This window comes from Podarcis raffonei, chromosome 6 (genome assembly GCF_027172205.1).
Source record: "Podarcis raffonei isolate rPodRaf1 chromosome 6, rPodRaf1.pri, whole genome shotgun sequence".
Lineage (NCBI taxonomy): Eukaryota > Metazoa > Chordata > Lepidosauria > Squamata > Lacertidae > Podarcis > Podarcis raffonei.
Window position 1 is genome coordinate 53,778,309 of NC_070607.1, and position 13,995 is coordinate 53,792,303.

Here is a 13,995-nt window from a genome sequence, read left to right on the forward strand (position 1 = left end):
TTTTTTTTTATTTCGTTTCGACTAACATAGAAGTTATTATAAATGAGCTGCTGTTGCCATGACAAAGAGATAGCGAAGCTGAAATAACGCAATTCTGCATTTATCTGGCAGGGAATACGGAGACCCACATCATTTAAAATCCACTAAAGGAGGAAGATTCTGTTGTGCTGTTACTAAGCAGTATATTTGTGTGCCAAAACACCAAGGAGGGTATTTTGATCCTCATTAGACAGCAGAGTCCCACTTTGGCCAGGTTCACACGTCACATTAAGCCAAACCCTAGCTCAGCATAAATGTCCATGCTCTTGGAGAGGAGCTCACAGACACTTTGCTCCTCCCTGGTTCTTCTCACTACTGCACTGAGCATCACAATTGTGTTGCTGTTTTCCCCCTACTGACCAGAAGTGTAGACAGGAGCAGTTTCTGCATCTCTCCTTGGAGGCTCAGCAACTTCATATGGGAGTCAGCCTGTCACTCAGTCCTGAGGTCAGAGTACTGTATCATTACCAACTGTTTCTCTTGGCTGTCCATACAAACCACCAGGCACTTTTAATTTTTTTTTTATCCATATAATCACCATTTTAATCTTTCAGTCACTTCAAATCACTTCGCATGCAGTAAGAACTTTTGGCATGCTAAGAAGCTAATTTGATAGGAAAGATGGACCCCAAAGAGCTAAGGGAGTTGGGAAGTTAAGACACAACAGACTAGATCCAGAGAACTCACAACTGGCCACTGGCTGGGCCCTTTCCTGGAGAAGATGGACCTATCACACCTCCTAGGTTGGCTGGTTAACTGCAAAACACTCAAAAGTAAGGACTAACCAACTAGCCCAAACACGTTCTGACTGGGAACAGACTGCTTTTAATTAAAGGGCTGGCGCTGTGCTGTTTTGTAATTATTGGTATGGTTTTAATAGATTTTATATATGTAACTAAATTTATCAAATCTTAAGCACCATCAGGGGAAAAGGAGGGATATAAATAAATTTGTTGGTGGTGGCTTTTTGGAGCATCCAGTCAGTTTCCAAGCCTCAAGATGTTTGTCATTGCCTTTATAATTTGGGACCAGAATACTTAAAGGATCATCATCTCCTACGCGCTTAGGTCTTCAATGGAAATACTGCTCCACCACCACCGACAGACGTGCAGCTGCTGGGTATGCAAGTCAGAGACTTTAGAGTTATTGTCCCCAGGCAGGGGAACTTTCTGTCCTGGGAGGCTTCTTTGGTTGACATTTCAAGGCCTAGTTGACTGTTTCATTTCAATGTGCCTTTGGCACACAGAGCTGGAATTGTTGTCACCTCCACCCCTTCCTATTTCCAAGTTGGCTCTTGTCACTGGTTTTGTTTTTTGGCTGTGGATGTGGTTTTAAGCTGTGCTCGTCTTAAGTTGCTGCTCCCTTATTGTTGTGTTTTATATATTCTTTTCTACCCACCACAGGGGTCTGCCTATGTGTGGGATGTAAATATCTGAAAACCAACCAACTAGCCCAGACAAGCTAGTCCACAAAGGGGATTTTAGACCAACAATACGCAAATAACAGCGCCCTGTGGTACATGCCAAATTGCTTTCGAAATTTAAAGAGAGTTTCAAAAGCGGTATGAGATATAGCAAAAGTGGCTATGTTTCAAAATGTTCAAAAAATTCTCTGGCACGTACAGCCCACTGCGTGTGTAAAGTTGGCCTTTTGATCCTCAAGTGTGTGAAGAACTTTCCCCAGAATGATAGAAACTGGACAGACAAACCAGAACTGGACATTTTGTCCATAAATATTAGGTGAATAGCGTGTGTGGTTACACTGATATCATACATTCATTTTTTTAAAAAAATATTTATCTTTCATGCCATATAGGTTAAATCATACTACAAATAAACTCAAGTAACATCACGTTTAGAACGTTTTTGCACACCAGGAGCTGAGTAAGCTCAGCAACTCCACATGGTCTCTAAGGGTTGGCTCACACTTTGATTATCCAACCCACAAAATCTGTAACATGCATCCGCCCTGTATAGCTTTGGTAACAGGCTGCACCATTTCTTGGCATGACTAGGTAGAAGTGTCATGCCTGTACTGGGCTATCCTGTGCCAAATTATTTATTTGATTCAGGAAGAGTAAAGTTCTCCACTAACAGATGAGATCACTACAGGCAATGTGGCTGCCTCCCTTGGATTTATGCAGGTGCACACGTTCAAAATGATGCTAAGATCCTTTAAAGCATAAACCATTAATAACCTGCACTAGCCCAAAAAAACCCCACCAGTTGTACCATGCTCTGCAGCAGCCAACATTACTCCAAGCAGAAGTGATTTTTCCCTGCTTAGCAGACATCCTCAATCCCAAAACATGGCCATACAATACTCACAATTGCTACCCTCATTGCTATTGCTGCTCTGTCTTACAACTTAGCACTCTACAAGGAAAGAGAGAAACAGTGGCGGTAAAATATAAAGCTACTCATTGCAACAGACTTGTTTTTTTCTACAAGGAGAAATATGTATATCGGAATAAAACTAAAAATAGGTTTAGTCAGGGAAAGCAAACCATTATTTTGATTCATTTAAAAGTAGCAGCACAGGCTCTGACTTCATTTAGACATTTAAGAAAAAACATAGCGAGACTCAATTTTGCATCTGCAAGTCACCAAAACTAACTTGCAGAGACCTGGATAGTACGAGTCCTTCACATTTGAGAGTAAAAGACTGGGGAGATTAAGAAAACAATCCTATGCACACTTCTCTTGGAGTAAGCTTAATTGGACTTAACCTCCAATTAACAGCGGATTGCGCTTTGAAGCACTGAACTGATACAGGTCTGTCCCCCACCTCCCAGTTTCTAGCTTAGCCACAGTCTTAGGGGAGACCTCATCCGTCATCCTCCTCTCTTATTTCTATCTGTCACCAGAGGTTCTAAGAATATCATGGCATATCATGACTCAGCAGAAAGAGCTGAAAGGTGCTCCTGTTATGACCACCTCAAAGGGATATTAAGTGTTATAGCCATTAATTATCAAAGTCAATTTTATGGCAAGGATTCAAAGTGTCTTGTGCTATGTGTATTCAACAGTGACTTCAAAATCATAACTTCCATTTTTTTGTGGGGGAAGTTTTAGCGTTTAAGATTGGAGATAAAAACTTGGAAACTGGGCTTCAGCATGAACAGAAAAACTCAAACATTAGAATTTAATTAAAAAGAAATGCACAATTTAAAAAAACCTCAAATTTCAAGCCACAAGAGTTCTAGTGTTGTCATCCTCAGATTACCCCAGCTGGAACAACAGACATGGTTCAGTGGAAACCAGATGTCAAAACTGATTTTTTATGAAATGCACATGCTCGGTAAATGCATGGAGAGAGGGAGAAAGAAGGGGACACATCACTCTACCATGTTTTACATAATAAGCATACCAATCCTGAAGCAAGGAAGAAACTGCTTCTTCACAACTTTGCAAAGCTGAACACCACCAAGGTGGAATTACCACCAGGACTATGTGCACTCACATTCAAATATCAACCTTTTGTTCAAAATAAATGAATTACTACTTATTTCATTTACTCCATCTCCTAAATCTGCACTTTCTTTGGCCTCCTCTCAATCCCAATGTTTTCAAAGAAAAGAATGCAAAGAGGGTAAGACAAGGGTATCCTGCACAGTTCTATGCTGTGGGAGAGACAGTGGTCGGAATGGTGATGGAATAGAAGCCCCGTTCCTTGATCCCCTGGGAAATCATGTTAATACCTCTTTCAATTGCTTTGGGTTACCAAGAAATATAAGCAAACCTTTTCATAGCTAGTTTCTACATCTAAGAGTTGGAAACAGGTTTTCAATTAGCAGTACGTTAAAATACCCAATTCTGCACGTCTAGTGAACTTGAAAGAATAATTTAACAAGTTATACAATGCAGTGCTCAAGAATTTTTTTAAAAATAGCTAACTCTCTTAGAATGTGTGTTTGAATGGCAAACCTTATTTGCCACTGGGTGAACCCCAACAGTTCACCCCCACAACAAACCCATCTTTTGTGGCCAGATATATAGATATATATATAACATGCTACCCTAAATGCAAAAAAATGCAAAAGAGTTTTACACTTTCCAGATTCCCAAAATAACATGGAGCTGGTTTGCTATAAGAAATGTCAAACAAACAGTTCAACTACTGAATAGCCAAGATAAAGTCATTGTTTAAAAAGAACTTGCACCACCCATCTGTACAAAGCCAGCCTGGACCTTTAAAAATGTGTACCAACACATGTGCCTGTTATTAGGCCTCAGATTATAATAAAATGAGATGTTTACAATGAGATTCAGAGCCCTGGGGCATCAGTTACAGTTCAGTTCATAATGGTGTAAGGATGCTGCAGCTGGGCTGACGTTAATGGACAACATTCTAGAGGAATCAGTATTTTCTGGTGGGAAAGAACACTAATCTGCAAAGGAAATCTTTGTGCATGCTCTATAGCAGACTCAACTGAAACTATCCAAGACATGATTTAGCCTGAGAGGGCCCTGAATGTTGGATGGAAGTCAAGCATGTCTCACGCTAAGCTAGAGAGCCAAAAAGATAGATATTGTTGCTGCAAATCTTCCCAAATGAACCATTTTTGCTAACCGCACCCTTGTTCATAATTTACAGCTTGGAGGTAGTGCTCAAGGGTTCTGAAATGTAGAAAGACTCCTCACTGCTTCTTCCAATCATATTATTTCAGACCTCAGTTGCAGTTCATTGCTAACAAGGCAGTTGTGGCTCATATGCCAGCTTAAAAGTGACCTGCTGGAATTTCGCCCACCACTTTACATCATGCACCTCTGCAAACAGCCAAAACTGAGCCCAAGAGTCTGACCTGTTTTTACAAACAATTTCAGAGAAGCAGAAATGCCTGGCAAAGAACATAATCATTTCTAGTCTTGGATTTGGTATGTCAAAGGAATTTAGAAATGTGGGACGAATGAATGTTGGCCTAATTCCACACTACCATCATTTTAAAGATACTTCTCTGTGCCAAGAACAAATGGAGGGCTTCCCACTGGACCACATCCTAGTGCTAAGAGTAATCATGTCTCCAAATAGCCCTGCGTATCTTGGGTTTCACCCAGTACATTATTATATAGTTCATTATTTAAATCTGTGATTGAAGGACAGATCTAGTCTCTTGGAAGTGGGGGAGAAAGGGTTTCTAGAATGTTGAGTTCCAGTGACCATATCAGTCCAGGCAAAGGAAATATAAAGTGCCCACTACATTTTCCTCTTTCCTCTTCACTGCAACAGTGATGAAGAAGTTTTCCATCGCTGTCAATAGCCTTCGCAAACAAGAGCGATTCTCTTCAAAGAGCTCCCTCCTCTTTTCATTTGCCAGCTAATTCAAGCTACCAAAGCAATTCCTTTAATGTCTAATCATTTTCATTATGTACTGATGTGATATTACAACAGAAAATATAAACAGCGGCTCTTCAAAGATGCTTGACATCTAGCTTGAGTCAGCCTCTAAACAGGATTCTTCTCCATCCCAGCAAAGCTGCTTAGTTACATTTGCTCTTTGCATTGTACATTATGAAACACACGTTGATATGGCAGCAGCCTTTACTCCCTTTTATCATTTCCCAGCTTAAGAGTTGCAGGAAGTGACTTACATGGCTGGACCTAATCAACCAACTAATGCAAGGGCACGGCAGTGAGCTAAATTTAAGATGGGAGATTTTGCAGAATGTAGGATTCCTGAAACTATGACAGTCCCCAAGCTAGAAAAAATCAGAGAGCAGTGAACAGCTGCGACTACACAGTCCATCAGTCTTTCCTTTAAAAATATGTCAGGAGACCCATCCAACTACAGTGGTACCTCAGGTTACATACACTTCAGGTTACATATGCTTCAGGTTACAGACTCTGCTAACCCAGAAATAGTACCTGAGGGTGAAGAACTTTGCTTCAGGATGAGTACACAAATCATGCTCCAGCGGCGCGCCAGCAGCAGGAGGCCCCATTAGCTAAAGTGGTGCTTCAGGTTAAGAACAGTTTCAGGTTAAGAACAGGCCTCTGGAACGAATTAAGTACTTAACCCGAGGTACCACTGTACTACACTTAAAGCCCTCATCTTCCTTTGAGGCCTTGAGATACTTAATAGAATGAGGTGGCAAGGCTCCATGGCATTCCCTCAATTTGCTTTTGACAGAATGCAAATAGTATCAGATAAGCTATTATACTTGGGAGCTAGAAAAGTCATTGCTTTAGCATATAGAAGCCCAGTATGGAAATCTGAGCAAAAAAAGGATCCTCTCTCTTATGTACATGTAAGAATAGTCATGAAACAATTCAGTCTGTAATCCTATGCATGCCTGTTAGGGTATGTCTCATTGTACAAAATCAGAGCTTACTTAGAAGTGATTATGCCCAGGATTAAAACTTGAGAGTGGCAGACTGCACATCACATATAAATTGTGTGTATCCAAACACCAATGTTCTATGTATGTTTGATGAAAAGTACTATTGGGAGGCTACAATTTCAAACACAGGAGCAGCATAGGGAGTGCTTAGCCCTTTCCCTGCTAGGCCTTTTTTCAGTCAAAACTCCCCACCCAAGGGATTCCATATGCTTGTTTAGTCTTGCAAATATGCATCCCAATCTATGCAAAGGTAGAAGCAGCTGAACCGTATGATTTTGAATGAGACATGATTGGAGGGGGAAAGGTTAAACACACACACACACCATTTTTAAAAGGGGTGTGAGATTTCAGGAAATCATCTTCAATAGATTTAGGGACCTATTACAAAAATTGGATGTGGCTTTGTTTATTTCTGCAGGAAAGGGTTTTTGCGAACATATACATTCTAAGCTGAGGAATTGGTTTCAATACCACTACTGATCTCTGCTCATGATCCTTTCACACATAGAAATTCATTTCTGGTAACCTTTCCTTATTTCAACAACCTAATTTAGGTGGAAGGGGTTGTTTTGTTATTGCTATGGCTAAAAATAAATAATTTTGGAGATAGTCTTTGTTAATCCACTGCCAATCAGCTAGAAAACTACCCATTTTAAACTGGTTTTTAATATTGTGTGATAATGTGTTTTAATATTAATGTTATATTTTAATTGCAACCTACTCTGGGACCCTAGGGTGAAGGGCAGGTAATAAATAGTAGTAGTTGTAGTAGTAGTAGTTGTAGTAGTAGTAGTAGTAATACATTCCAATCTATCTTCTGCCTTACCCACCCCTTGTTTATTCTCAACTGTCACAAAGGAAAAACAACCATTTGTGTGCCAAGCATTCCCAGAAATACAATTTCCTTCAACTGAGAGCTAACAAAACAAAAAAAAGCAACACATGTAGACATGATAAGGTTTTTAAACAAATCTGCCCGAGAAGGCAGCACAGTTGTGATGACCTTTCTGCAATTTAGACAGTTCTGCCCGCACCCATGTCTGGTTTATGCTAAGTCTTGGTGGTTTATTATCTCAGAGTTAACTGATCTGAAACCTTCCTGCAGCAGCTGAATACTAAGTTCAGCTACAAAACACTAGTCTCATTCCGAGTTTCCTTGGAGGGGCTTCCTCATTTCTGTTGACAAAGACCGAGATTGCTACATTTCCTGACGTGTACATTTCAATCACTACCGCAAAAAAATAAACAGAAGAGATTTGCACCACTACCTTTCATAGCCTACCTGCTCAAATCAGATTTACCGGTACTGAACTCTGAACCAAAGTTCCATGCAGAACTCAAAGCACCACCTTAAGCGAAGAGTAATCCTGTACAAATGCTGCTTTGAATGTTTTAGGGCACTAGTGGAAAAACTCAGAATTATGTTGCAAGCAGTTTTTACAGGCAATACCAGAGTTAATGGTCACTTTACCATTAGCAGCATCCTGATCAGGCTCTTCCTATATGCTTGGACATTGTTGAAATACGCCAAATGCAACTAAATGGGTGATTTAAATATTTAGCCAAGTGGGAAAACATACAACAATTCTTAAAGATTTTAACATTTTTAAATGTATTAGAATAACAAAAAATGATAACTGGTGATATCGTTTGTGGATATGTGCTTGATATAGGAGGTGTAAAGCCAGGAACTCTGCATCCTGAGAGGCAGTAAAGGGTGAAAGTCTGATGCAACTGCTAAAAAAATGAATACAAGCCTTCTGAGTCCAGTTTAAACTGCGGACAAATTTACCAAAGTATTTTTGTTCCTGGCAGCCCTCCAAAAAATGTAAAGCTGTGTGATAAGTAAAGCATGCCAGGAAAAGCTGCACCTGTTAGTTGTGCAGCCAGAGGCCATCCAGGAAAAACAAAAATCTGGAAACTCCACTCTGGGGCAAGCTGCTCATGCTAGGAGGAGACTTAATAGCAGCAGAGAAAAACCTCACCTTGTCCGATTTGGCTTCCCAGAACCTCCCTTTTGCAACACATTATCTTGTACAATCTGTGTGTACATGCAATCCTGCGCCAATTTCATGAAGCACGAGTTTGTTAAATAAGGGGCCAATAGTAACTGGTTTGTTTTCACTCTCAAAAAATCCAGAACAAACTAAACCGCTCTCCCAACAATAAGCAAACATCCCTGTGCTTTCTAAACTTTCCTTCACAACGTTAGGCTCTGCCTATCCTCATTTGTGACTGGTTTGGAACCAGTTTTAGAACATTAAAAAAAAAATGCTAGCAGGTTGCCATGCTGCAGAGTGTAATGTCTCAGAACATGCCCACTGGAGGCAATTTGCTAAGCTTTGTTGTAAACACAAAAACAAAGCCTTTGAGCATGTCGATGAGTTAATTAGTGATTACTCCAGGCAGACCTCATATAGACCTTGGTAGTAGTTCTCATTTTGCTCCCTGTAAAAAGCAGTATTATTTTGCAATGAAAGCTAGGGGCATCATTACTGAATATTTTTCCCTAGCATGTATTGTCTTAGCATATCATCATGTGTGCTACCACCAATACACCCCAAATATGTTATGGTTAAGTAAATATGCAAATAACTCTCTTACTCTCCAGCATATACTTCTTGGTAATTGGTAAAGGCAGCAGTCGGATATGACTAATGAGGGAGCCCCATGCATGGGTTCTGGAGAGCGTCGTTTCAGGTGGCGAAAGCGTATGCGGCTGGATCATAAAGTACGCAGTTAGTAAAACTAACCCCAGCATAACCAGGCCCTGCAAGAGAAGAAAAGCATTAGATTAGTCAGAGGCACTTGTTCAGAGTGAGAACTGTCCCTTTCAGGTAATCATGTAGGTTATGATCTGCTGAGCTACATCACTTTGACACCAAAGCTTGCAACATGAAGTTACAGAGCAAGGATGGGGAACCTGGGGCCCTCCAGATGTGGATGGACTCCAGCTCCCATCAGCCCTGACCATTGGCCTTCCCCATCCCTGCTTTAGTGTCACTGCCTGCTGACAAAAGCTGTTGCAGGAATGTAGGCTCAAATACTCTAGTGAATATGGTTATCAATGAGGGGATGTTACTTGCAGTGCATTATCGCTCAGTACATGCTCTTGTCTATACATCAGTAGCATAATGTGGTCCCTGTGCATTTAATAATACAGTAGTGGCCAAAATATGCAGCCAGACTTTCAGCAACGAAACTAGGTCAGGCATCCAGGCACCAAAGGTTTGACCCTGTGTGCCAGTTCTTTCTAACATTCCTGCCAGACAACAGGCATGGTAACGAAAGGCATTGCAGTGATTCAAGCCTTTATCTCGCTTGATATATTCTGGCCGTTAGGTTTCACTCCATTAGGTTGACCTCAAACTGTGGTCCACTTTGTATAAGGACATGCACACATACAAGATCATCCACAAATGCTTTACCTTATAGAGTACCATCAAAAGAGGGTAGCGTGGGGGTCCCCTTTGGGGCTCATTTTTTTCCAAGAGTTGCCTGATGAATTTCTCAATGGCCTTTTCAGACATACCACACTGATAACCAGTCTGCCTCACTAAGTCAATGGTCTCCGAGAGTTTATCATAAATGCTGAGTTCGCTGGCAGAAAGCTCCATGTCCTCTGGTGAAAAATCCTATTAAGGAAAATTCAAAACATTAAGAAACAAGATATTCCAGTGCCTCAAAGAAGATCATAGGAGAGGACAGCAAATTCCTAATCTAAGCAAGGTTTCTTTGTGTTAAAATTGCAAAGCTGGCTGTGAGGTCTCATTAACATAGCTCATTAAACTCCACCCAGATCCTTGATTTTAAACATTCTAAAATAGGGCTAGTTTGTTCATCTAAGTAAAACACATAATGACTACTATAAAAGTATCATCGTTGTTTACATTGAAAATGCACGAATTGGCACAGAGAGGGATGAAGTCACTGTGCGAGTGGAATAATGTCACTCATGCAATATAACTTCTCTCTTTCCTTCCCCCCTCCTCCATCTACGGTGGGGGTTCTCCAACCCTCCAGAGCTGATGGAGCTGGGGGTAGGAGAAGGAGAGGAACTTCTATTAAACCAGTGGAAGCTGTTTCACTGTTTTCCTCATGCAATGACTTAGTTAGATGCAATTGTACACAAACAAATTTTGGTAAAAGCTTTCATAGACATCTAAGGAAGTGGACTGTAGTCCACAAAATCTTGTGGCATTACAAACATGCTAGGCCAAGGCTCTTTGTCCTACAACTACGAGTAGCACCTAATAGGAAGTGGTTGCCTTCACACCCTGCTTGTGAATTTCCAAGAAAACATGGGAAGCCATAGCAAATGCTGGATTTTTACAGACAGAAACCACCGTATTTACTCGAATCTAATGCTCACCTTTTTGGCCAAATTACATTGCGAAAATTGAGGTGCGTGTTAGATTCGATGGTGCATTAGACTTGAGTAAATATGGTATACACAATGAAGTTTTATTTTCTCAAGGCAGCACAAAAGCTATTTCACAAAAGGTCCACTTTTTACAAATGAGGATCTCACTCACAAAACCTATTTCTGGTCAAGGGAGAGCAAGAACAACATATACAAGCAGACTTACAGGTAAACTTTTGAGCCTTCTTATAGTTTAGCATTTGTTAAACATCCGTTTTAGCACCAAACTACCATTCAGTTATCAAACCTTTCATTCACGATTTCTTTACTGCAAGGGTACTCTGTTATTTATGAAACTCTCAACAATTTAGTATCAAGGCCAACCATCCCACGTACAACTAAAAATGTGACAAGAGGATACTGAAAGGAGAAAATATGTAGAGGGTCAAGCCATTCCTGAAGTACCCCTCAAGGTCTTGCTGTATGATGACTCTATGCAATCATGTACTGGCGGGAAAAATGCTTAATTTCTAAGTAAAGAGAGAGAGTCCAAAATGAGCTATGTATCAACAGGAGGACACAATGGTTTTACAGCTGTATTACTATTGTTTTTATAGCATTTTCCCAGCAAAAGATGTGCTTTAGAATTCTGACTTTCTTGTGAGATCCAACACTCCACAACAAACAAGCAGCAACAGCAACTCTGATCTTCATACACACAGTCAGACCTGATTCCTGATCCTGTGTTGGATTCAGTGTTCCAGCCCTGGGAACGAAACACCCAGCACAATTCCCCCCCCCCAAAATAGGAAGTGTGTAAAGAAGCAGGGCCAGCCCAGTACATTTTGGCACCTAAGGCAAACCACAAAATGGTGTGTGTCCCACCCCAAGGAAGAAAGAGTGAGTGAAGATCTACATCAGAAACAATGGAAGAATAAAGATCTACATCGGGAACAAGGGGGTGGGGTCAAATCAACCTCTGAATTTGTTGGAGATGAGGAAACTGGCATAGAATCATAGAATCGTAGGAAGGGAACCGGAGGATCATCTAGTCCAACCCCCTGCAATGCAGTTGTCCCATACAGGGATCGAACCTGCAACTTTGGCATTATAATCGCCTGAGCTATCCAGGCATGCTCTAAGTCAATTGCCTCCAGATAATGCTTTACAAAGTGATTTTTTAAATATATGTTCACATAATTGTCTTACATAAGGTACTATATACATCATAAACATCAGTTAATATGTTTTCAGCTAGATATTAAATCTAGTACAATTTCCTATTTTACAGAATTGCATCAACAGGCCTAGTTAGAATCTAGATTTGGGCAACAAATTTTCTCCAAGTGAGACTGGTTTGAGAACCTAAGATTTTTCTTGCCCTCTGTAGCAAAGAAAGAAAAACTATAGATCATCTGTGGCTCCCTTGAGCCACCTAGATTTCAGTCACTAGATGTACACACTGCTTTCTGTCGACTTCTTTAATGTACCACGTTCTAACCTCTACCGTTGTTAATTGAATAAGGAGCTGCATCAATGGAGAGGGATGGACAATATGACCTTCAGATTTGTTCTGGTCTCACATTTTTGTAGCCAAGGGATAATTCAGACTTAAAGAGATAACTCAGAAGTAAGAATACCCCATAATGGTTAGAACAGCTTTGTTAGGGTTAGGGTTAGGGGGAACAGCACACTTTACTCAGAAGTAAGGCATGCTGTTTGGCTTTCTCCCAACAACACATGATTGAAGCCTTAGAGACACTACTCCAGAGTCTGAATTGAAATGGGGCATGGCATTTACATTGCATGGTTGACTTTGCAAATCTATAATGCAGCCCTGTTTTACTTTATGTGCATATGCATGAAGAGGTAAAGCCTCATCACTTACTGTAAAAGTCTCATGAAACTGCCAACATTCACAAGACTCAGCATAAATGACACAGGAACTCATTCTAGCATTCATTCATTCACCTGTATGAAATCAACAACATACCTGAGATTCTAACCCTATACGCCTTCAGGGATTATGTAACACTGGTGAGATTGTAAACACCAGCTGCAAGAAATATGATCCTCGACATGCACAAATGACAAAAGCACAGACTTATTTATGTCGAACACAAACTTCCAGATTTCTGCTAGGCAGTGGTTCTTCCCAGTTGCTAGTCCGCAGACCCCAGGGAATCCGTGTAACCCACCCAGGGGGTCCGTGGCACCATTCATATAACAAAAACTACCGTGGGGTTATCAATTACAAAAGGAGGGGTTCTGTGACTTGGCTTTCGAAAAACAGGGGATCCAAAATACTTAGCTAATTGGGAAACACCGTACGTGTTAGAACCCACTTAAGGGAGAGCTGGACCACAATTTATGGAACTTACTGCTACCCCTTAAAACACCCCTTTTTTTCTCTTCCACTGACCGCCACTGACATTCCAAGCTGTGGGGCGCGAGGAAAGCACCGGCCACTGACAGGAGCATGGAGGCCTTTGCTCCCCCACACACCCGAAGGGGGGAGCTGGCCTGGGACAGTCCTTTGGGGCTGCCCTTCTCCCCTGTCATGCCCAGGCTCCCGACGAGACCCCCCCCCATCCCCACCAAGCGGCCAAGAGACCCCACCCCCACCCGGAGGCTTCTCCCGCCTTCACTTGAAAGCGGCCCTCCCTCGCCCACGCGCCTCCTCACCCCATGAACCGCCGCCCGGGTGGCTCCCACCAGACTGGAGAGGCGGAGCGCAGCGAGCATGGGAGCGACGCTCCCCGTGCAGGCGAGGAGGAGGGCTGGGCCTGCCGCTTCCTGCTTCCGGGCTGCGGAACGGGAGCGAGGCCGCAGATTCCCCGCAGCACTTTCGCCTCGCTCGGAGGCGCCTGAACAGCCGCCCCACCTCTCCGGACAGGGGCTCTAGCTCGCCGCTGTTCAAGAAGCCACCGCCCATGGTCGCCAGTTGGTGGTCAGCGGCCCTCCGGCTGTGCGGTGCAGCCCCGTCACGTGGGCGTTTACTCGTGAGGAAGGCCGCACCCTGGCGGTCAGCGGGGCTTGCGCCCCGAGGAAGCGGACTCAGCTGAGTCAGAACCCGCCGAGCCCGTTTTGCTCAACAGTGACTGGCAGCGGGATGCTGGCTGGCATCATCTGTCTAGGGCAGTGGTTCCTTTCTGAGCATCTCTAAAATCCTTATCCCCACCCCCTCCTCTGACATATAATTCTTATTATTCAAAAAGTGAACTCCTATTCACGTGGAGGAAGCCTAAAAGT

General features: G+C 42.2%; 1 protein-coding gene across 4 annotated transcripts in view; it reads right to left on the bottom strand.

The window, feature by feature from the left end:
- The window catches only part of C6H6orf89 (chromosome 6 C6orf89 homolog), a 28,767-nt gene extending 15,068 nt beyond the window's left edge, over nt 1–13,699 (bottom strand). For 2 of the 4 annotated variants that reach the window (XR_008331115.1, XM_053392959.1), the window contains exons 1-3: nt 13,429–13,698; nt 9,809–10,015; nt 8,985–9,150 (exon numbers count right to left, since the gene is read on the bottom strand). Coding sequence is in view for 3 of the 4 variants with exons in the window: in XM_053392959.1 (XP_053248934.1) it covers nt 8,985–9,150; nt 9,809–10,015; nt 13,429–13,488 (433 nt within the window). In the remaining variant the exon portion in view is untranslated. Of the gene's footprint in view, nt 1–8,984; nt 9,151–9,808; nt 10,016–11,139; nt 11,274–12,736; nt 13,164–13,428 lie in introns of those variants that run through there. The other 2 variants (XM_053392960.1, XM_053392961.1) reach the window with 2 other exon arrangements.
- Nucleotides 13,700–13,995: the final 296 nt, after the last annotated feature.